The sequence below is a fragment of the Macaca fascicularis genome, chromosome 11 (assembly GCF_037993035.2).
Source record: "Macaca fascicularis isolate 582-1 chromosome 11, T2T-MFA8v1.1".
Taxonomy (NCBI): domain Eukaryota; kingdom Metazoa; phylum Chordata; class Mammalia; order Primates; family Cercopithecidae; genus Macaca; species Macaca fascicularis.
In genome coordinates this window covers 59,835,977-59,856,804 of record NC_088385.1, presented here as the reverse complement: position 1 = coordinate 59,856,804, position 20,828 = coordinate 59,835,977, and the positions used below count along the sequence as shown (strand labels likewise).

General features: G+C 59.7%; 1 protein-coding gene and 1 long non-coding RNA gene across 23 annotated transcripts in view; one reads left to right on the top strand and one right to left on the bottom strand.

Moving 5' to 3' along the window:
• Positions 1-90: 90 nt before the first annotated feature.
• Positions 91-20,365, bottom strand: TNS2 (tensin 2). 16 transcript variants are annotated; one of them, XM_005570953.4, is made up of 29 exons: positions 20,150-20,365; positions 12,859-12,967; positions 12,330-12,367; positions 11,379-11,417; positions 11,021-11,059; positions 10,824-10,873; positions 10,397-10,568; positions 9,450-9,500; positions 8,996-9,118; positions 8,843-8,907; positions 7,603-7,686; positions 7,020-7,132; positions 6,868-6,928; positions 6,599-6,674; positions 6,257-6,386; positions 6,042-6,107; positions 5,852-5,965; positions 4,418-5,629; positions 4,126-4,276; positions 3,417-4,006; positions 3,212-3,301; positions 2,734-2,859; positions 2,428-2,520; positions 2,220-2,297; positions 1,976-2,053; positions 1,386-1,554; positions 1,226-1,294; positions 877-906; positions 91-728 (listed from the first exon to the last, which is right to left on the bottom strand). In XM_005570953.4, the coding sequence occupies exons 1-29, from the start codon at positions 20,222-20,224 to the stop codon at positions 590-592; spliced, it is 4,230 nt and encodes a 1,409-aa protein (XP_005571010.3). In that variant the 5' UTR covers positions 20,225-20,365; the 3' UTR covers positions 91-589. The 16 variants fall into 16 exon arrangements, 14 of the variants coding, with proteins under 14 accessions (XP_005571010.3, XP_045221242.2, XP_045221241.2 ...); XM_045365307.2 differs by lacking the exon at positions 20,150-20,365 and adding an exon at positions 17,740-17,805; XM_045365306.2 differs by lacking the exon at positions 20,150-20,365 and adding an exon at positions 17,425-17,590.
• The window catches only part of LOC123567518 (uncharacterized), a 40,377-nt gene continuing 29,978 nt past the window's right edge, over positions 10,430-20,828 (top strand). For 2 of the 7 annotated variants that reach the window (XR_012420273.1, XR_010579407.2), the window contains exons 1-5: positions 10,430-10,517; positions 11,254-11,432; positions 18,738-18,838; positions 19,154-19,220; positions 19,615-19,736. This is a non-coding gene — a long non-coding RNA (uncharacterized lncRNA). Of the gene's footprint in view, positions 10,518-11,253; positions 11,433-15,094; positions 15,197-17,731; positions 18,126-18,737; positions 18,839-19,153; positions 19,575-19,614; positions 19,737-20,828 lie in introns of those variants that run through there. The other 5 variants (XR_012420272.1, XR_010579408.2, XR_012420274.1 and 2 more) reach the window with 4 other exon arrangements.

The following is a 20,828-nucleotide window of genomic DNA, read 5'->3' as shown; positions in this document are numbered from 1 at the left end:
GCCCTGGGATGCCCCCAGGAAGCACAGATACGTCCCCTGGGAGATGAGGCTTTGACCCTCCTGTGAATAAGGGTTGACTCCAACTTTGACTAAAGTTTATAGAAATTCTTTATTTCTTTATTATTAGACAAAAATAGACTCTCTTTTTTTCCCCTATTCATGTGATCCTACTCTGAATCTCTGCTCAGAGGAGGCAGTGACTTGCTCCCCACCCCTCTCCCATCCCTGCCATGCTGGGACCTGCAGGTGGGTGGAACTGGCAGGGGCCGATCCCCTGGAGGGCTGACGTTCTCCTGCAGGTGGGGCTGCCTGATCTCCTTTGGGGCTCAACTGCTGATGCCTCCTCACCCCTCACACACCCATCTCTGCCATCTGCTCACATGCAAGGTCATCTCATGGGCCCATCCACTTAACTTAGCCAGCTGGGGGTGGGGAAGGAGAGCAGTGTCCCAGGCCTGATGCCCACTCCTCATTCCTAAGGGAGGGTGCTTTCTCTTGGGTCTCCTGGGTCCAGGCCAGGGGAAGTGAGGGCTGTGGGGTGCTGGGAGGGGTGCAGTGTTGATGTGGGCTCTCAGCTTGTGGCCTTCCTTCATTTTCTCTGGCCCAGTAGAACTTTGGTGATGAAGGTGACAATGGCGCCAGCAGGCTGATCTGGGTCAAGCTCTGCAAAGAGGTGACACACATTCTCCCAGGGGCTTCCCGGCTTCTTGGCCACGAAACCAAAGATCCTAGGGGGACAAAGGGTGGGGAGGGGGCTTAGCATTCCTTCCACAAGGAAATGTAGCTGGCCTTGGTGAGATGAATCAAATGCCAGCGTCGAGAGGACGGCAGCACCCTGGTCCCTTGGAGGGAAGAGGCTGAATTCGCGGGGCTTACTTGGAGGTGGTCCCGTCTGGGTTGGTCCATCTGCAGAAGGAGAAGAAGTGTGAAGATGCACACTTCCAGGGGACAGCTGCTGAAGGGGGGCTGGGGCTGGAGCTGGGGCTGGGGCTGGGGGGCTGGGGGCTGGGGGCTGGGGCTGAGGGGCTGGGGCTGGGGGGCTGGGGTCTGGGGCTGGGAGCTGGGGGCTGGAGCTGGGGGCTGGGGCTGGGGGGCTGGGGGCTGGGGGCTGGGGCTGGGGCTTGGGCTGGGGTGGGAGCTGGGGCTGGGGCTGGGAGCTGGGGCTGGGACTGGGACCTGGTGGGACCATGGGGGTTTGAGGCAAAGGGTTTGGAGGGAGGGTCACCTCCGGTCTTGAGGGTCAGTGCTGGAGAAGGTGATGCTGTTCACTGGATAATGGCGGCGAAAGAATAGTCTGCAAGGAGGAGGGTGGGGAAAGTCACACTCAAAAACGGGGACCCCTAGGGGCCTTAAGCATGGGGTTTCACAGGGCTGAGTACACATACTTCCTTTGGTTGTCCGTCAGTGTAATGCCCTGGGCGGACACCTTGAAGTGGACAACTGCTGGTGTTGGGCGGGGGCTGCAGCTCAGAGCTGCAGAGCTGGCCCGGGCCACGGCTTGGGGGCCTGTCAGTGACTCTGTCTCCACTGAGGTCAAGTAGAGCACGCTGCAGGCTATGGGGGCAGGGAGTGGGTCACAGAGGGAGTGCCCATCCTCTAGCCACCCCCACCAGCTCTTGCACATTCCCCAGCTACTGCTGTCACATGCTTTACAATCACATAGGTGACTTGTTAAAAAGGCAGATTCCACGACTTTACCGGAACTACAGTCAGAAGCGAGGCAGAAAAGCCTGAGAATCTACATTCTAACAAGTTTCTCCCTGCTACCACCTCATGATCCTCTTTCTTGTTCATGAGACTTTGAGACCCTAGGCTGAGGACCCAATTCCTCATCCCCAACAGGATGGGGCTCCCCTGCCCTCATGGGTTGGCCAGGGCTCACCCACCTCAAGGCCTTTCAGTGCCCCATGCCCTGTATCCACAATGCCCCCTTGGTGCCCAGGGAGAGGGAGGGGAGCGGAGGGGAAGTCTCTACCAGCACCCTGACGCAGGAGGTCTGCTGCTGTGCTCATGTTGGTGGGCACTGGAGCCTCTGGGGTCTCTTCCAGAGGATCTGAGGGCAATGAGAACCGACAAAGCAGCTCAGAAGGCAGAGCGTTCCCCAAGCTGGAGCACTCCCTCTGCCTCCCCAAGGGAAGGTGGGGAGCTAAGACCTCTGGATCCTGCTTTGGCTGCAGGGGGAGGGGAGAGGTGGGGAGGACAGATGACCAGACACCCACCTTTGCTGGGAATGTGCAGACAGCAGGGCAGGGAGATGGGGGAGATGGAGTGCTGGGAGACCAAGGCGGACAGGCTGCCTGTGGACGAGGAGGTGGGAAAGTCCTGAGGTGCCCAGGGTGCTCCGCCTTTCCCTTCCACCCTCCTGAGATCCCTTGGCGTCTCCCTAAACCGACCCAACGTAGCCTTCCCCAAGCTCCTGCTTCTCACCAAAGTAGGGCTCACTGGGGCAGCCCTTGATCTTCACCCCTTTGGGCCCAGTCTCAATGAGGAAATGGCGGACCAGCTGTTCCAAGGGGTCCCCTGAGAGGAAGAGAGGGGAAGATTGTGGCTTTAGGATTCCAGGCTCCAGCTTCTTCCCTAATAGGATTCTTTCCCAAGTAGCTGAGGTCTTTTCCTGCCTTTCCCCTCCACAGCGGCATGGCCAGCACATCACCCCCACCCGCCCTGTTACCTTGCCTCTGGCACCACCCCCCAACTTCGTCCCCACCCCACTCAGGTTTGGGCGTTCTGTACCTTTCCAGGGCTGGGCACTGGGTGGCGGTGTGGCCACCTTGAGGGCCAGCCCATAAGCTCCTTGGAATGAATGACTGTCCCTGATCAGGAAGGCCCCAGGGTCCTTGTCCTTCAGCAGGGCAATGGCTGCAGGGTGAGGGGTAGCGGGCAGCGGGAAGGAGAAGTTTTCACAGGGGTGGACTGAGCCCCATGCAGCCCCCCTCCTCCGCCGACAAGCTCCATGGGTCTGTTTTGGCCTGGCAGCTGTGGTGGTGGTAGGAGTCTGAGGACAGGGCTCTAGGATTCACAGGGGCTTTGACCATGTTGGATCTCACCGCCTTGGCCCAAAGCCCAGAATCACCTGCTGGCAAACGCTCAGCCAAGAGTAAACACAGCTGAGACAGGAGGAGCCCAGAGCTTCAACAGGATGGGGCTTAAAACCAAGACAGACACCCGGGAGGGTGGGATGGAGTGGGGTGGGGGCAGGCTGGCTTCTCACCTTGGTCACGGGACAGGTGTGGCTTGTACCAGAACTTGGATGTATCCTGGACAAACTTGACATTGCTTTGGCTCTCTTGTGTAGGAGGCTCTAGGACAGGGAGGGAGTAGGTTCAGACCGCAGGGTACCCGGGTCCCCATCCATGCTATATCCCAGGAAAAAGGGTTCTTTCAAGGTGGCCCCAACCCCCTCAAGGCCTTTATACCTGGGGGTTGGGGGACATTATCCGAGAGCAGAGGTGCGAAGGTGACATGGTGACTGATGCCTCTGGCTGGCGATGATGCCCGCTCTGGGCCCCAGGGTCCTGGCTGTTGCCCCGGCCCGGGCAGGTGGCGTTTCTCAGGAAGTGGGGGCTGGGTAAGGCCATTGGTGTCATAGGAGGCAGCCAGGGGGAAAGCAGGTGTGGGTGAGCTCTGAGGCGGCTCTGGGCTGGCTACAAGCCAGGGCATCTGGGAAGGCACAGGAGTGAGGGGAGACCCATCTGGGCTGTCTGGGGGGCCTCGAGGGCCTTGCCAGGGGGCGTGGCGGAGGCCAGGAAGTGTGGTAGGCACAGGGCTCCGAGGACTGGCGCCGTCTGAGAGGCCCCCTGGACTCCTTTCCTGAGGCCAGTCACTGGGCGAGCTGGGAGGAAAGGTCGGAGAGACGGGGCTAGGGGCCGGAGGCTCAGGCCCACTTCCCGAAGGCAGCTCAGGGGCCTTTCCGGTGCCTGCCTGGGAAACAGGGGGCAAGGCCTCGCCAGGACTCAGTCTCTGAGTGGGCGCTGAGGTGGGGGACCTGGTGTCCTGTCGCCGGGTGCTGTAGGGTGGAAGGGCAGGTGGTCAGCAGAGCCCCCACTGTGGCTGCTCCCACCCCACCTGCCTTCATCAACTGCTTGGACAAGAAAGCACTCAAGTGTCCCCGGCCCCTCTGCATACCTTTCCTTGCCCTGGACTGGGCTGCTGGTATGCAGGGGCGTGGAGGGACCAGACAACTCTGACGAAGCACTGCCTGGGGCATCTCGGGGAGACCGAGGCAGTGTGCTGTGCCCACTGGGGCCCTCCCTCCAGGACACCGGCTCCAGCGACTCTGCAGTGGAGAGGTGGGCTGTGAGCAGGATGGGGCTCTTCTGTCTGGCTTAGTTGTTTCTCACCCTGTTCCCCCTTGACTTTCCCACCATCTTCCAGAACCTCCTCTGCCCTGGGCATTCCGCACTCTGGTGCCCCTCACCTGCAGATGCCAAGGGTCCTGCTGAGGCCAGGTGCCCAGGCAATGGGTACCTGTTCCCTCCCTCCTCCGTAGGGATCTCGTAGCTCAGCTTCCTAGATTGTGGATAGGGCGGGCTGCCCGGGGAAATGGAGCCAGCCCGTGGGGAGTGGGCACCAGGGCTGGGATACCCTCTGCCCTCTCCTGGAGAGCCACAGCTATGAGGCACGCGGCCATATGCTGGGCAGTAACTGGGAACTGCTCCTCCATAGCTGTATGTCACCAGGGCAGGGTACCCTGGATGCCCATACCTGCCTTCGGGGCACATAGTGTAGGAGCAGCCCTCGTGCCCTTCCTCGCCTGCCTTGGGTGACTTCAGGCAGCTGTAGTCAGGCATCGGGGCATGGTGATGCCCACAGGCAGGCAAGAGCAGAGGCAGCGGGTGCCCAGGCCGCACTGAGTGCAGGAGAGGCTTGCCAGCCTCAGTTGCCCACCCTTCTCCAGCCTCCCTCTCCAGCCGCAGTCCATACAAGGCTGCTGTAGGCAGCGCCAGCTTCTCCTCGCAGGCTGGGCATGGGTATAGGGCAGGCAGCCCAGGGTCCTCCAGGATGACCACCTCCCGGTAGCCTGGGGCGCGGTAGCCAAAGTCCCCAGTGGCTGGTTTCCCCATCTCAGGTGGGCAGGGGTATGGCCCCTCTGACAGCGATCGGCAGAGGCGCCTCTTCTCCATCGAGGCCTCAGCGTAGCCCTGGGGGGATCCCTCATAGCCCCCATAGGCCAGTCGCCTCCTCTCCAGGGTTCCCTCTGGCCGGTAGTAGCCCCCATTGGGGACCCCGCAGGACTCCCGGTAGCCCTGGCGGCAGGAGCAGTGGCGGCTGAGGCCAGGCCTGTGGCCTGGATACACTCCGAGGTGGGGGCCTCCGCCCACAGTGGGCTGCTCTTCGTCATCTAGGATGGCCGTCTCTCGCCCAGCCCCCCGGCCCCCACTGGCCACTCCGCAGCCTCCTAGGAGGCGATCCAACTCCTGCCGTTCAGCAGCCGTAGGGGGCGGCCGGCCAGGGGACTCAGCAGCCGGCTCTGTGGTCAGCGTGGAGGAATGGCCCGAGTCGCTGCTGACAGAGAGCATGGGGGGTGGTGGAGGCTCTGGAGAGGGTGCCGGGGGGGTCTGCCGGGGGGGCCGCTGCACCTGGGCATAAGGACTGCCATCCAGGGGACCCCGGGTGTGGGTCAGGGAGCCTGAGTGGGGAAGAGGATCAGGGAGGGAGGGCAAGCAGGGAATAGGGAGGGAGAGAGAGAGTTCATGAGAGGGGATGGCACTGGAGATAGCCATCGGGCCGGGGGTGTCCCTCGAGAGTGGGCTCTGCCTGGGGAGGAGGGATTGTTCTTCTCCCTGGCCACGGCCCCTCCAGGGCCCTGCCACAACCCTGTACCTCCCACCCTGCAGGCTGCCCTGCGCACCATCCACACTGTCCTCGTGGTGCTGGTTGAAGTTCTCATAGGAGTCCCAGCGCACAGCCGGCTCAGTGGTGTTGTAGTCGACAGAGACCGAGGGGTCATTCCGTGGAGTGCTGCCTGTGGAAGGCCACTCGGGTGTTGGGGAGCAGGGTAGAGGCAGCCGTCAGTCCCCAGCCCATGTCCCTGCTCTTACCTTTGATCTTCTCGGGGCTGGAGGAGAAGACAAACTCCACGGAGGCTTGAAAGGGGAACCTCTCATCTATGGGGAGTAGACAGTGAAGAGCCAGGCCCCTGGCCCATACCACACTCTCCTGCCTGCCTGCCACCTGCCTGCCTGCCACCTGCCTGCCTGCCACCTGCCTGCCTGCCACCTGGGCTCCAGCCCCAGGCCACTTGTCTCAGACTCACCAGTCCAGGCCTCGTCCAGCTGGTCCTTGGGGAAAGTAAGCTGTGGTCCGTGGATGGTGCAGGTGTGAAACTGGACTCGGAACACCAGGGTCCGGTCTGTGCCCCGGCCACCCTTGTGATAGCATGTTACCTGGGGGAAAGGCAGGAGGCTGGGAATCAGGCCTCAAGTCCTCTTCTGTGCTTCCACCCTGGGGACTGCCTAGTCACAGCTTCTGCCCTGCCTCGATCTCAAGGTGATCTCCCTACTCGCCCTCCAATCTGTCTCAAATTGGTGACTGTGTGGCTACACCACCAACCCCTGCCCCATCTCCGGGATTCTCCTTGTTGCCAGGACCCCCTCACCATGACATCGCCTTTGAGGAGGAGGGCTGGCTCCAGGCTGATGCAAAGCTGCTGGGGACCAGGGCCTGCAATGTGACTGTGGGGAGAGAGGAGAAGGCAGAGATGAACCAGAGCTCCTGTGTGCAGAGGCAGCTATGCAGTCAGGGGGAGCCAGGAGACCAGAGTCGGAGCCCTGCCCAGGTGTCTGGGGAGGCTGGAGAAGCAGGAATGCAGGGAGCAAGCGGGGCCCTGGCCATGAAGTGTCAGGGGCCTGGGAATAGAGCACTCACTAGACTCCAGACGTGTAGACGAGCTGCATGGACTGGTAGATTTTAAGGAAGGGCTGGAAGCCTGGAGGGGCAGAGGAGAAGGCGCGGAGGGGTGCTGAGTGGAGGGGCCTGAAGGTGGCTCTCCCTAGGGAGCACATCTCAGGCAGACTCACCTGTGCCAGGTTCAAAGGCTGGCAGCGTGGGGACGAGCACATAGTGCAGGAAGAGAGGGCTGCTGTTCATTCTGATGGAGCCGGACAGCAGCCCACTGAAGTAGCTGATGTATCTGGCAGAGGGCGTGTCGAGGAGAACATAAGCCTTTTCCTCTGGAGGTCACCTTGTATCATTTCAACCATCCACCCTTAGAAAGCTGGCTCTTCTCCTCAGCACTTCCTTCCCGTCTACCAGGTCACCAGAAAGTTCTTCCTTGCATCTAATCTCAATCCTTCTTGCTCCCCTCTGCCTCAAAGCTCTTTCCCCAGAGCTCTGCTTCACTTTATAGTGGCAGGCCCCGACTGTCCTTAAGGTTCTCTTTATGATGGACCTCCTCGTCTATTTATTCCCAGGTCTACTGCCTTCCATCCTACTAGCATGAAAGCTCCATGAGAGCAGGGGCTTTGTCCACTTTGAATTCTCAGCACCTGGCACAGCCCCTGGCACACTCAGTGAAGGTGTGCTGCATGGATACGAGAGTCTTGGCCTTGGTAGCCATGAAGGGAGCTGCTCCTCTGGCCCATCCCCACCCAGGCTGCTCACCGACGCTGGGAGGGCTGCAGTTCTGTGGCCACCTTGTCCTCGCAGAATTTCCGCATGGTAAGAGTAGCCAGTGCCTGGTCAGCCCTGGGGACAGCAAGGCCAGTGTTGAGGATTAGGGACTAGTCTTCATCCTGGCCTCCCATCCCTGAGCCCCAGGGGAGGGAGGAGAGATATGATCCCCTGAGTCTAGAGGAAGCCCAGAGTGGTGGTAATGAGAATGAGAAGCACCATGTACAGTCACTTTACTAGTTTTTGGGCCCCAGGCAATTATTCCCTGAACTTTAGTTTTTTCATCTGTAAAACGGGGCAACAAAACCATCTCATGAGTTGAATTATATCCCCCCGAAAGACATGTACCTCAGAATGTGACCTTATTTGGAAATAGGGCCATTGCAGACATAATTAGTTAAGATGAGCTCATACTGAAGGAGGGTGGACCCTGAATCCAATATGATTGGTGTCCTTATAAGAAGAGAGGAAGAGACACAGACAGAGATGCACAGGGAGAACATCATGTGATGACAGAGGCAGAGATTACAGTGATGTGTTTGCAAACCGAGGAACGCCAAGGCTTGCTGGCCACCACCAGAAGGTAGAATGAGACAAGGAAGGATGCCATCTCAAGTCTCAGAGGAAGCAAGGGCCTGCCGACAGCTTGATTTGGGGCTTCTGGCCTCCAGAACTGTGAGACAGTATATTTCCACCGGTTTTTGTTTTGTTTTGTTTTGTTTTTGAGATGGAGTCTCGCTGTTGCCCAGGTTGGAGTCCAGTGGCACCATGTGGTCTCACTGCAACCTCCGCCTCCCGCGTTCAAACGATTCTCCTCCCTCAGCCTCCTGAGTAGCTGGGATTACAGGCACCCACCACCACACCCTGCTAATTTTTATATTTTTAGTAGAGACAGGGTTTCATCATGTTGGCCAGGCTGGTCTCAAACTCCTGACCTCAGGTGATCCGCCCACCTCGGCCTTCCAAAGTGCTGGGATTACAGGTGTGAGCCACGGCACCTGGCCCATTTCCACTGTTTTACACCACCCTGTTTGTGGCTGCCCTAGGAAACTTTACAGACCATCTGCTGCAGACTGTGTTGCTGTACTAGTGATAAAAGGGAGGTGGAAATGCTAACTTGACAGCAAAGGACTCTCAATGAAGAGGTGGGCTCCAGGGGAGATGGTTCCTAAGGGGCCAGCTGGAGAAAGGGCCACTGGGGAAGGGGCTACTCCGGTGCTGGGAGCCTCACCCTGCAGAGATCTTGCTGTAGTGCATGTAGGCAGAAACGATGACCCCGAGCTTGCCCTTGCTTCCCTGAGAGACAGAGACAGGGATGAGGGTCTGGGGGCTCCAGGCTGACCTGGAGCCTCCAGGCACCAGGGAACCCGAGGTCCTGGCCCACCTTGCAGTATAGTACGACCACGTGCTGTGGGTCAGCACTGAGCCATGTCTCCATGGCTTTGCAGATGGAGCACAGCTTGTCCAGGGGTGGAGCATGCAGCTCAGGCCAGCCGAAGTCCTGAACCTGGGGAGAGTGCAGGGGTGCAACTGGGGCTGGGGCCCACCAACAGAGAGACACAGGCGGTGTGGAAAGGGGACAGGGCATACGGGTCTGGGGGCAAGGCTGGGGATCTGCTGGTTCTCCATGATAACCTCAGCACTTTCCTTATCTATACAATGGGCTGATACCTGCTGCATCACGTTTTGGGGTGTCTCCAGTAATATGTCATGCGAGAGGGGGAAGGTGCTTAAGAGTGAAGTAGATGCCAATCGCTACTATTAATAACGAGGAAGCTGGGGGCTTCTGGGGTAGGGGTGGCTTGGTTTAATGACTGGGCAAGCCATTTCCTTCATACCTTGGGGTTTAAGCGGGTCAGGTCATGCCTTTTCTCTGAAAGGTTGAAGAGCTGAAATAAAGGGGGAGGGCTTTAGACAGAAGGGACCTCCGGCAATGAGGCACGAGGTGGAGGTGGATCCTAAGTTAAGAATCTTCCTCTAGGCCGGGCGCGGTGGCTCACGCCTGTAATCCCTGCACTTTGGGAGGCCGAGGCGGGCGGATCACGAGGTCAGGAGATCGAGACCATCCTGGCTAACACGGTGAAACCCCGTCTCTACTAAAATACAAAAAATTAGCCGGGCGCAGTGGCGGGTGCCTGCAGTCCCAGCTACTCGGGAGGCTGAGGCAGGAGAATGGCGCAAACCCGGGAGGTGGAGCTTGCAGTGAGCCGAGATCGCGCCACTGCACTCCAGCCTGGGCAACAGAGTGCAGACTCTGCCTCAAAACAACACCAAAAAAAAAAAAAAAAAAAAAAAAAAAAAGAAAAAAAAAGAATCTTCCTCTAAAACAAAGTGCAGGCCTGGCGCAGTGGCTCACGCCTGTAACCCCAGCACTTTGGAAGACCGAGGCGGGCGGATCACCTCCTGGGCAACAAAGAGAGACCCGTCACCAAAAAAAAAAAAAAAAGTAAAGAAAGAAAGAAAATAAGAAGGTAGTTAAGGCCCGGCCTAGCCAGTCACAGCCAAGTCGCCAGCGCTCCTGGATACTCCGCTCCGCTCCAGGCGCCACTGCGGGCCCCGCCCCCGCCCCACCCTCGCCCCCACCCCACCCCCGCCCCCGCCCCCACCCCACCCCCGCCCCCACCCCACCCCCGCCCCCGCCCCCGCCCCCACCCCACCCCACCCCCACTCCTCTGGTCCCGCCCACTGGCGGCCTCGCCTCCACTGGTGACGTCAGTGATTAGCCTCGCCCATCTGGACCCCACGCCCCTCTCATTGGCTGACTCCTGATGGCCCCGCCCCTCACCAGGTACTTGTCCCGGTGCTTGGATTGCAGCACGTGGGCCAGCTCGCGCAGGTGGCCCCGGTGCCGCTGTTCATCGGGCCGCGCGGGGAAGGCGGCGGCCAAGATGCGCTCCGTCACGTAGGTGAGGTCTAAGTCCCAGCGCCGCTCCATGAGCGGATCCAGGCTGAAGCTCCTGGGGAGGGGGAGCCTACGCATGAACGCAGGGGCAGGGCACCCGGAGGTGGCTAGTGTGATGGGAAGGCTGTCTGTTGGGCAGCAGGTGAAGCCTGGTGGGTCCTGAGGGTGGGTGGGTCGGTCCGGAGGGAGAATACCGCTTTGGGGGTGGGGGGCTGTCCCGGGGAGCTTTGTTGAGGGGCAGCGCCCTGGGCTGAGGTGTGGGGCCGGTGGAAAGGGGGTCACGTGGGACCACCCCAGCACCCTCACTTACCTGGGCAGAGTGCTTCGCTGCTTTGAGTGGTTCAGAGATTTGGTGGATCCCTGGTGGATAACAGACAGTGTCTGGACATCTCTTTGGGTGCCCCCTACTCTAGACTGCCCACTCCAGAGCCACTTTTGTCTTCAGGAAATCTAGATCCTTACTCCCAAAGCTACCTGCTTCCCCCTCCTCCTCCAGCATCACCTTACCAGGTGCTCTATGCGCCTGACTGGGGCCGTGTTTCGCCGCTAGAGGGAGATGGGGGAGGAAAAGGGAGTGGTTACAGCAGGGGCAAGGACCACTGTGGGCCTGGGAACAGTGGAAGGGAATGTCAGTGTCCTGATGAAGGCTGTACTGGACAAAGGGAGAGGAGTTCTATCCCCAGCAGGCCCAAGGGCACAAGATCAGCAGAGGACTTAGACAGTTTTTTCTTTCCTTGTAGGATGAGCAATACCCACAGCACTACATTCAAGGTCATCTCCTGGGGGCCCTCTCTGGAGCCACCAGACCTCTGGACACCATGGCCAGGTTCCTTGCCTTCCCCACCCCATCCCAGAGCGCACTCACCAACTCCGCGGGAGGCAAGGCCTGACAGGCTGAAGTCACCTGGAAGGGGACCGAGTAAGGAACTGAGCTCCTGGTGAAGGGCTCTCCTGGGCTTGAGGATGGGGTAGCCCCTCAGCTTCAGGAGGAAGGTGGAGGGGCCTTCAGCGGATGGGCACAGGCTCCAGCTGAGGTTGTGCTATTTAAGGGCACCTCCCCTCTGGCCTCTTGGTCCCCCACCCCCCAGGCCCCCCACTTGTTGCTCTTGGCGCTCAGCCCCCAGCCCACACAGACCCCCATTCATCCAGCTGCAGGGCAGGAGTTATATATAGAGCACGCAGGCAGGCCATGGCCAGGGACGGACACTGGCCTCTTTCACCGGGAGACCCCGCCCCTGGGCACACAGCTCCCCCAAGCCAGCTCCAGGGCCCTGGGACCCTCCTTCCCTGCCCTGCAGGAAGACCAGGGAACCTCCTCAGAGATAGGGCTGTCTTGGGTGCCCAGTGGACAGTGGGTGCTATCTACAGCTTATTTCTGGAAAGGCCCAGTTTTTCCAGGGCCCAGGACAAGGCCCGCCCAGGCATTTTGAGGACCCTTCCCCAGAGGGAAGGCACAGCCCATCCGGCTGCCCAGTCTCTGAAATCCTGCTCCCCCACCCCCCACCCACCCCACCCTTCCTCCTCCTCATTCTCCTCCTCTTCCCCACCCCCATCCTCTCGCCAGCTGCAGCCTGGGCACAGCACCAAGACAAACGCTGTCTCGCTGTCCACCCGCCTGGGCCGGCCAGCCCTCCAGAAGGCGGAGTAGGGTGGTTCTTAAAGGGCCCAGTCAGCACCCCTCCCACCCAGGAGGGGTTCCCCAATGGTGAGAGGGGTGGAGGTGGAGGGTTGATGCCAGTGTGGTTGGAGAAGCCTGTTTGGGAGGAGGAAGGGACTCCAGACCCTCTCCCCCTATCAGGTAGAATCAGATACCCACCTTTGCTTCACATTTTCTGTGCGTCGCCACCTTGCAGACTAGGGGAGGTAGGGGGAGGAGAGGGGTTAGCAGGGGCCTGTGGGACAGTGGAAGGAATGGCCTTCCCTCATCTCCCAGACCCTGGAACCAGATCCTGGGACTTCCAGGATCCCAGCTGGACTGGGCTGGCTAGGGCGGAGGAGCAGGGCTAGGTTTTGAGGGAAGAGTGTGGCAGTGGGGTACTATTGCGTAGGCCAGGGGTAACGTTCCAGGGTGGGTGGAGGTGAGGAGGAAGGGAGGGAAGGAAGACTACAGTCACAAGTCAGGATGGGAAGATGGTGGAGAATACTGGGTCTCCTGGGTTGTCGGGGGTGTCTGTCATGGGGAGCCAGGGCCATCTGAAGGGGGAGGCAGCCGCCTCTTAGGTGCCATTGTGCCTAATCCAGGAGCAGCATATTACATTTGAGATTGTGTGAGTTGGCCTGCTGGAGTTGTGCAACACAGTGGTACTGGGTGGAGGGTCTCAGAGTCACAGGACAGAGCACCTCACCTCTGCACGAAACGCCTGTCCCATCGATGGTCACCTTACATACTGCACAGACTGGAGGTTTCTTCCGGAAAACCTTCTCCCGGAAACTATGAGGCTCAGCTTTCCTAGGCTGAGGGTGGAAGGACAAACAGAGGTGTGAGTTCCCAGTGGGCCCATCTCCATCTCTGGGACTGGGCAGGAGCCTTGCCTTAGCACTGCACTGGTTTCCTCCATCCAGATCAAGCCCTCAAACTTGTAGGACGCACTTGGCCACAGCTGCTTCAGGGCGGTCATTGGGCCTGTCCTCAGCTGTGTATGGAATCTGACCCCTTGCGTCACCTTTGCTGGGTCAGCTCCTCCCCAGGGGATCACTTGGGCCCCTCACGTGGCCCTGGTATGTGATGCCCTTGTGGAAAGCCCACATGCTCAGGCTTTCCCCCTGGTGCAGTAGGGGTACTCCCTGACTCTTCCCGTCTTGTCCTCCCTTCATAGAGACCTGTGTGCAGAGTGAGCAGGGAGGTTCCAGACATACCTGTTGTATGTCAGTCCTGCAGCACCAGACTGAGCCAGCAGGAGTGGCCTCAGCCAGTCCTGCTCCTTTAGCTCCTGCTGTCCCCACGCTCCAGACAGCTGACATGCCCTCCTCCCCCATGGTCAGAACAACATGTTTACTCATTGTGCATTGAGGCAGCAGACAGCAATTGGATAAGGGGGGTGGTCATGCTGGAGGGAAACAGAGGCCTGTCACTGGGAGAGATGTTTAGCTGGTTTTGGATGCTGTGAGCTCTCCCCCGACCCCCTGCCCCCTGGCACTTGGGATTCATTCACACACTGAATGAGGAAGGAGTGGACCAGATTCTCTGTTCAGCCCCTCCTGATCCAGAGGTGCAGTGAAGCAGGAGCCTGGGATGCCCCCTTATGGCCCAGGCCTATCTCAGTCCCTTCCCCTCCCACTGTGGGTTCACTCCTCCTATCCTCTGTCTGGGGACAGCTTGTCTCCTTGCCACCTCTCTGTTTTACCCATATTCCCCCTCCTCTGGAGTTCAGACTCCTGCTGTCCTCATCCTGGGGACCCATCACAGTAGTCTCTCAGGTTGTCCTGAGCTGCTGCTTTTGGGGCAAGGCTGGGAAGTTGGGAAAGGGAGTGATGGGGATGTGGGCAGCATCTCTGGTTTTTTGACTGTCCCTGCAACACTTCTGGGCTGGACCAACTTTGTGGGACCCACTAGGACACTTGGGAGCATGCAGGCATTAGCAGCAGATATGGATGCTGTCAGTGGAAAGCAAACCTCCAGTTCGAAAGCACTCCTGACTCCCTCTCCTCTCTCCTTTTCTGCCCTGCCACCCCATTTTCCTCAAACTTCCCCGGGCCCGGGAAGGGGCCTGATGATCTCTGAGTCTGCTCTAGGATACCTGGATAGTGCGTGGCAAAGTCCTACAGTGAGGTACCTGGGGCTTAGGTTTGGGGGGCCAGGACCCCCAGGGTTGACGCAGGCTAGAGCAGGGAAGGTGAGAGGAGCCAAAACAGACAGCGGTACCCACTCTAACCCAAACATCCCCTCACACTACAGCCCTGGCCACTCCGGAGGGGATGCTGGGCCAGGAGAGAAGGCTGAGGAAGCTGAAATTGGGAAGAGGGCCTGGCCTGATTCCAGGTCCCCTCCCCCACTGCCCACACCTCCACCCCTGCCCCTCTTTTGCCCAGCTGGTGGGCACTCCTACCCTGCTTGTGGCCCGGCTGCTGTCCCTCCTCCCCAGGGCTCTGAGCAGCCTCTCCACAGGGCCGCTGGACTTCATGGTGTTCTGCTGGCTGGGGTGCTGGCCCCAGGGCCTGAACAATGCTGGGGCCTGGCCCGGGGCTTCCTGGAAGCGGCCTGGCGGAGGCAGCCGCTTCCCCTGGGCGGAGGGTAGGCTGTCTGGCTGGTGTGAGGAGAAGCCCGGCCCTGGACGTGGAGGGAAGTGCAGGCGGGAAGGGGGCAGGTCGCTGCTCCAGGAAGTGGAGGGGGGAGGATGTGGGGGAGGCCAGGAGATCAGATTCCCAGGATCTACCCTGCTGGGAGTGTCAGCCTGTGATCTTTTGCTCCCCCCATTCCCCAACTCTGGAGTTGTCCCACACCTGGGACACCACACTCTCCAGGGATCTGCAGGGATCCATGGTCTTGAGATCCTGCCCCCAGTGGGGCCGGGTGAGAATTCTGGTCTCAGGGCAGGGCTAAAGGGCAAGTGGGGAACAGTGTGTCCCAGCCAGGCTCCAGCCAGAACTCTCAAGCCCTCGAGGGACTTCCGCTGGGGAGGGAGTGGAGCTGGGAACTACTACCAGCAGGCAGGCCCAGGATCCCGAGTGTGTCCTGAGAGTCAGGTAAAAATGGGACTGGGGGCCCCCTTCCTGTCTCAGTTTAACTCTGTATGAAGTAGGAAAAGGAAAGCATGCACCGCCCACCTTTACCCTCAATACACCTTGCAAGGCCAAGTTCCAGCCACAAGACTGCTTTGCTCAGGTTTGGGGAGTAATCCATTTTCCTGCCACAGCCTAAGGCATATGAGGCCCTTCTCCTGAAAGGCCCCAGGTTTCTGCTCCTGACACAGTGCCCCCCACTCACCCATTCCCTGGCTTTGTTTCAGACATGATCTCACAGATCCCTAGCCCTCTTTCCAGCCCTGCAACTTGGTCTCTCCACCCAAGGGCTGTACCCTCCCCCTGCTGCAACCCCGAAGCCTGAGTACTACCTTCATGGCTCTCCTGGGTCTGCTCTCCTTCCTCAGCAGCTGTCCCAGGGCCTGAGGACTGGACAGGAGGTCCCCCCTCCCAACACATACTCCACCCCCATCCACGGGCCTCCCGCCTCCCTCCTGGGAACATGGCCAACTTCCCGTCCTGGGAGTCAAGGGAGGGAGATGGATGGGGCCTTGGAAAAGGGGGAGTAATCTCCCTAAAAGCTAAGGGGTTAATGGCCTGGGAGTCTTCAGCCCCAAGCTGTGGACAGCAGCCCCTGGGACCGGCTGTAGCTGTCACTTGAAAGAATGTGCAAATGTGCCCCTCTCATTTGCATGGTATTTATTGAATGTCCCAGTACTCAGGCAACTCCCACAGCCCTGGCTTCTCCCACGGGATCCCTTCTATTTGCCTCCTGCTCCTTCATACCCATCAGGAAGGGTTCTCTGGGATGGAGAATCCTGCATTCTCTGGGGTGAGGCCTGCTGTGGGTGCCCACTTGAGACCCTTGTGAGAACCTGACTGGGCTGGGCCTAGCCTGAGACCTCTCCCTTGAAGCTCCAATTTTCCAGGCCAAGAAGTGTGTCCCCAGGATATCCTGGCCAGAAGGTGGCATCTGTGTGGCAGGCCTGGGCCCCCAGCCTGTAACTGGAGAGGAGCACGGGCTCTGTGACCCACCCCCATCCTGCCAGGCTGGCTGTGTCCCAGCACATTCCAGGCCCCTGGCCAGTGTGGGCAACCGGGCCTGGCCTTGTCCAGCCCCCAGCCCTGCTTGGGGGAGATGAGGCAGTGTGACAAGGTGGGCGGTGGGGGTGGCTTTTTTCTGTCCAGTCCCACCTTCTATGGCACATGGCCCTGACCAGGACTCTACAGGATTCGATCTGCTGCCTCCATAGGGGCTGAAAGTCCCCTCACCTGGAACAGGTCCCCAGACATCCTCTCACCTTCACTGGTCTCACACTCCCCACCCAGACCCAGCAAGGAGATGCCCAAGCAGTGAGTCCGGTGAGGGGTGGGGTGGTCAGGATCCACTGTGGCTGTGAGTCCCTCCCATCCTGTGGCACTCACACCTCAGAAGGGAGGCAGGGATGGAATCCCTATGAGCCAGTCCCGAGGGGAAAAGTAGCTCACTTGAGGAGGGCTGGGAAGGCATCACTAGACCCACTTGGACCCTCACCCTCCTCCCGCCTATAACATTCCAGAGCCTGTCAACCTCTCCCCCAGCCGGGCCCCCTCTTTCTCCGAAGTCTTGGGTTTGTTTGGAGAACCCCCTCCACCCACACCCCCCTTCCTGGAAATAGCTGTGGTTGGAAGGGAGGCTGGGAGCCCGGCCGCCGCGGAGGAGGGGTAAGACCCAGGGAAGGAGCGAGGGAGGGTGGCGGCTCTGGGGGTGTGCCCAGAAGGGTCTGGAGGATGGAGGCAGAGAAGGAAGGGGGTCGCAGAGCGGGGCTGGCGAGTCGAAGTAGCCTCGTCTGTGCCCGCTTAGGGCCTCAGTGTCCCACATGTGAAGCAGGAAAGGAAAACGTTCGCCCGCACCCTGCCAGGCCGGGTCCCGGGCGCCGCTCCCCGCTGCTGCCGGGTCCCGGGCCTGCGTGTGTGGCACGGCGCGCGGCCCCGTGCGCCCCAGGTGCTGGAAGGCGTGGCGGCCTGATCGAGTAGGACCGCGGCCGCGCCCCGCCCCCTAGTCACTGTCCTGGCCTCCAGCTGCTCCCAGCTCCATGCGGCCAGCCAGAGTCCCCAGCCCCAGTCCCGGGCCGCGCCCCGCGCCCCCTCGACCTCCGGCGGCCCCGCGCCCCCTGGCGCCCGCCCCTGGCACTGCCCGCGCGGCCGTGACGCAGAGGCCGCCACCCGCGCAGCGCGGCGCGGCCACTCACCTGCGGGGGGCGCCCGGCGGGGCGGGGGCGCGGCGGGGCGGGGCAGCAGCAGGGGGAGCCCCTGGGCCAGCCCATCCCGCCCGTGCCCGCGCGGAGCGGACGCGGACGCGGAGGCGGCGGTGGCGGGAGCGGGCGGCCGCGCTCGGCTGGGCTCCCTCCCGCCCCCGCCGCGCGCCGCGCCCCGCGCCCCGCGCCCGCGCCCGTGGCCGCCCGCTCCTCCTCCTCCTCCCTCCCGGCTCCAATCCCCACGTTCCGCCCGCTCCCCGCCCCTCGGCCTCCTCTCCTCCCCGCCTTCTCCCGCGAACCCACACTCACAAAGAGCCGAGGGGAAAGAGGGTGCGCAGACGGCCAGCGGGGCCGAGCCAGGCACATACTGGAGACAGGAAGTGGCTGAGAGGGGGAGAGAGAGTTGGAGAAAGACGGACGCGGAGGACACGGGGACGGGAAAGTCTCAGAGACGGGGAGAGCCTGACCCGGCGGGACACAGGCAAAAAGAAACACGCGAGGCAGACAGACGCAGAAGAAACGGTGGGCATAGGTCCAGAAGAAACTAGGAACAAGGAGACAGGGAACTGCCGCGCAGCCTCAGCCTCTCACCCTCCCGACAGGAGTGTGCCTGGTTGGGCCTGACCTGAGAGTACCACCCGTGGCCTACCCTGGTGGTGCTAGCGTCCCCTACCCCAGGCGGGCGCCTGAATCAGGTGAAGACACCTGGTGTTACTTTTGGCCCAAGTCGCCGGACACCCTTCCCTGGTCCTCTGCCTCACAGGAGACCTCCTGGGCTAGTATTCTGAAAGGATTCACAGCTGAGGACCTCCATCAGGCTCAAGCCCCCATCTCCACCCGCAAGCAGCTCCAGCCATCCCATCCAGTGCCCTGCTTCGTTTATTCATTGAGACGGAGTCTCTGTCACCCAGGCTGGAGTGCAGTGGCGCGATCTCGGCTCACTGCAACCTCTGCCTCCCAGGCTCAAGCGATCCTCCCACCTCAGCCTCCCTAGTAGCTCGGACTACAGACGGGCGCCACCACGCCCAGCTAATTTTTTGTGGAGATGGGGTTTCGCTTTGTTGCCCAGGTTGGTCTCCAATTCTTGAGCTCAAGCGATTCCCCCTCCTCGGCCTCCCAAAGGGCTGGGATTACAGACGTGAGCCACCATGCCTGGCCCATTGCCCTGTTTTGAAAGAGCTGGACCGTCATTCCCACTCTGCAGGAGACCTCTGAGAAGGTCTTCCTTACATTTAACTTGAGTCCAGGCTTTCCAAATGGAGATGGAAGTTCTTTCTATGGTCTGACTTCATTCTCTTCTTTTGCAGTGCCTGGTACTGGATAGGAACTTTATGGAATGGAGCTAATGGGTCCTAGGGCAGGTTCGAGTCGTGCCACCCTGGAGGGGAAGGTGGAGGGTAGGGATAAGGTAGGGGATATCTTCCTAGAAGTTCTGAACTTATTGCCATTCCTACATTCCCCAGCGTCCTTTAGCAGTGAGCACTTCCTGAAACTTTCTCCCTCCACCCTCCCTGCTGGATTTTCCATGATGAAAAGGGGCGGGGGAAGGGAGGTTGGGATTCTGAGAACCCAGTGCCCAGGGCTCAATGTCCAGTGCCTGCCCAAAGCAGCCAGTACTACTGGCTCTAAGGCCTTCTTTCCCTCCCTGTCTTGTCTCAGCTGGGTCCCTTCTGTGCTCATCTTGTCTTTGGCAAAGGCTGAGAAGACTGGTTCTCATTTCCAGGGGTTGGAGCACCTGATTCCAATCTTGCAACAGGGAAGAAGAGTCTGTGAAGAAGTGCGTGATGACGGTGTGTCCCCCCCACCCAGAAATTGGCATTTGGGAGGGGTGGATATGGTTGGGACTGGGAAGCCTTGATCTTACTGCTCTTGGTTGAGTTGGTGTTCAATAGACAGTTTCAGAGGTTAGAGCAGTGGGAGTCACTGGGCACTGGGGACAGGAGGGGGTGGGGGGAGCCAGGCAGGAACGAGTAGGGAGGCACTGGGAAGAGGGGAGAGGCAAGAGTTAGGGGAATACCGAGGAGAGTGGCAGGGATTGGAGGCTTCTGGAGAAAGGGCAGGGCTGAAGGTTGTCCCATGTATTTTGGCCAGATTTGATTACGTAATCGAGATACATGAGATAATTAAATGTGTTCATGTCTTTGGAGCCCTCAACCAGCTCTTTTAACATCTTGCTCTTCCCAGCATTCCTTAGGGTCTTTGGCTGGGCCTTGGGATGGATGCTGTGGCAGTACCTTTACCTCAGCTGTAAAGTTACCAGTGGAGAGACTGGGACTCAAAGAGGAACTTGATTGGACCCCAGAGAGGTGAGGGGTAAGGGCTAGAACCTCACACATGCTGGTTTTGCTGCTGCCTGGCAGGCCCATGAGAGGAACTTTAAGGTTCCAAGGAATTGGAAAAGGGTCACAAGATGGGTGGTCCAACTCCCAGCTCTGGCTTGATTCCTACTCTCAAACTGGGGATAGTGGGGAAGGGAGCTGCAGGAAGGAAGCTGATGAGAAAGGCTGAGAATAAGAAGTTATGCAGGAGGTAGCTTGGTGGGAGTGAAACAAAAATGAAAGGTTCAGAAGGGCCAGCCAGGCATCCTGATTTCCAGCTCACAGCAGCAGGAGCTTCAGAGAGGAGGGAGAAGGGGAGGAGGAGAAAGCCAGGTTGATATTAATAAAGGCCAAATAATTTCAGGAACACCTCTGGCCTCCCTCCACACAGGTTTTCTTACCTTGACTATGCAGAGGGTGGTCCATCTTGGCACTGAAGGTGGAACCCCCTCTTCCATGGTCTGGGGTGACCCCATGCCTGTTACTGAATGTGCTCAGATCCTTGGGGTGCAGGGGCTGTAGGGGGAGGATTTGAAGGTGTGGGATTGTCCTGGCTGGAGACCACTGGGTCAGGAGAACTCCAGTAGAGGGTTTGGGTGCTGGGAACCAGGAAGAGTGGGGGAAGGGGCAGAGCCAACTCCAGAGGCGGATCTCCTGGCTGAGGACAGAGGGTGTATTGTCCAAGCAGGAGGTTGCTGCAGCTGGGCGGGGAGCAGCTCAGCTCTTCTCTTCCAAATTTCTTTTGGGGGAGGGTAAGGGAAGCAAGTCCCTCTTTACTTGTGGCCCTGGGGGCTACAATGGTTGCAGAGAAACAAGGCTTATTTGACAAATAATGCTTCCCAGGAGCAGATGTGTAGCTCTCTCACTTCCTGAGAAACCAGATGCTGTGAGCTCACTTAGCACTTGAGGCGACGCCCTCAGCACGAACTGGGACCCTAGTGCCTTGGGATCCAGAGTATAGTGTTTGATTCTATTGAGAAGAAACTAGGCTAATGTGGACTGGGATACACGTGGGACCTAACCAGCCTCAAGTTAGCCCTTGTGAAGTAGGATGCTGCACCTGCACTTTCCCCCTACTTG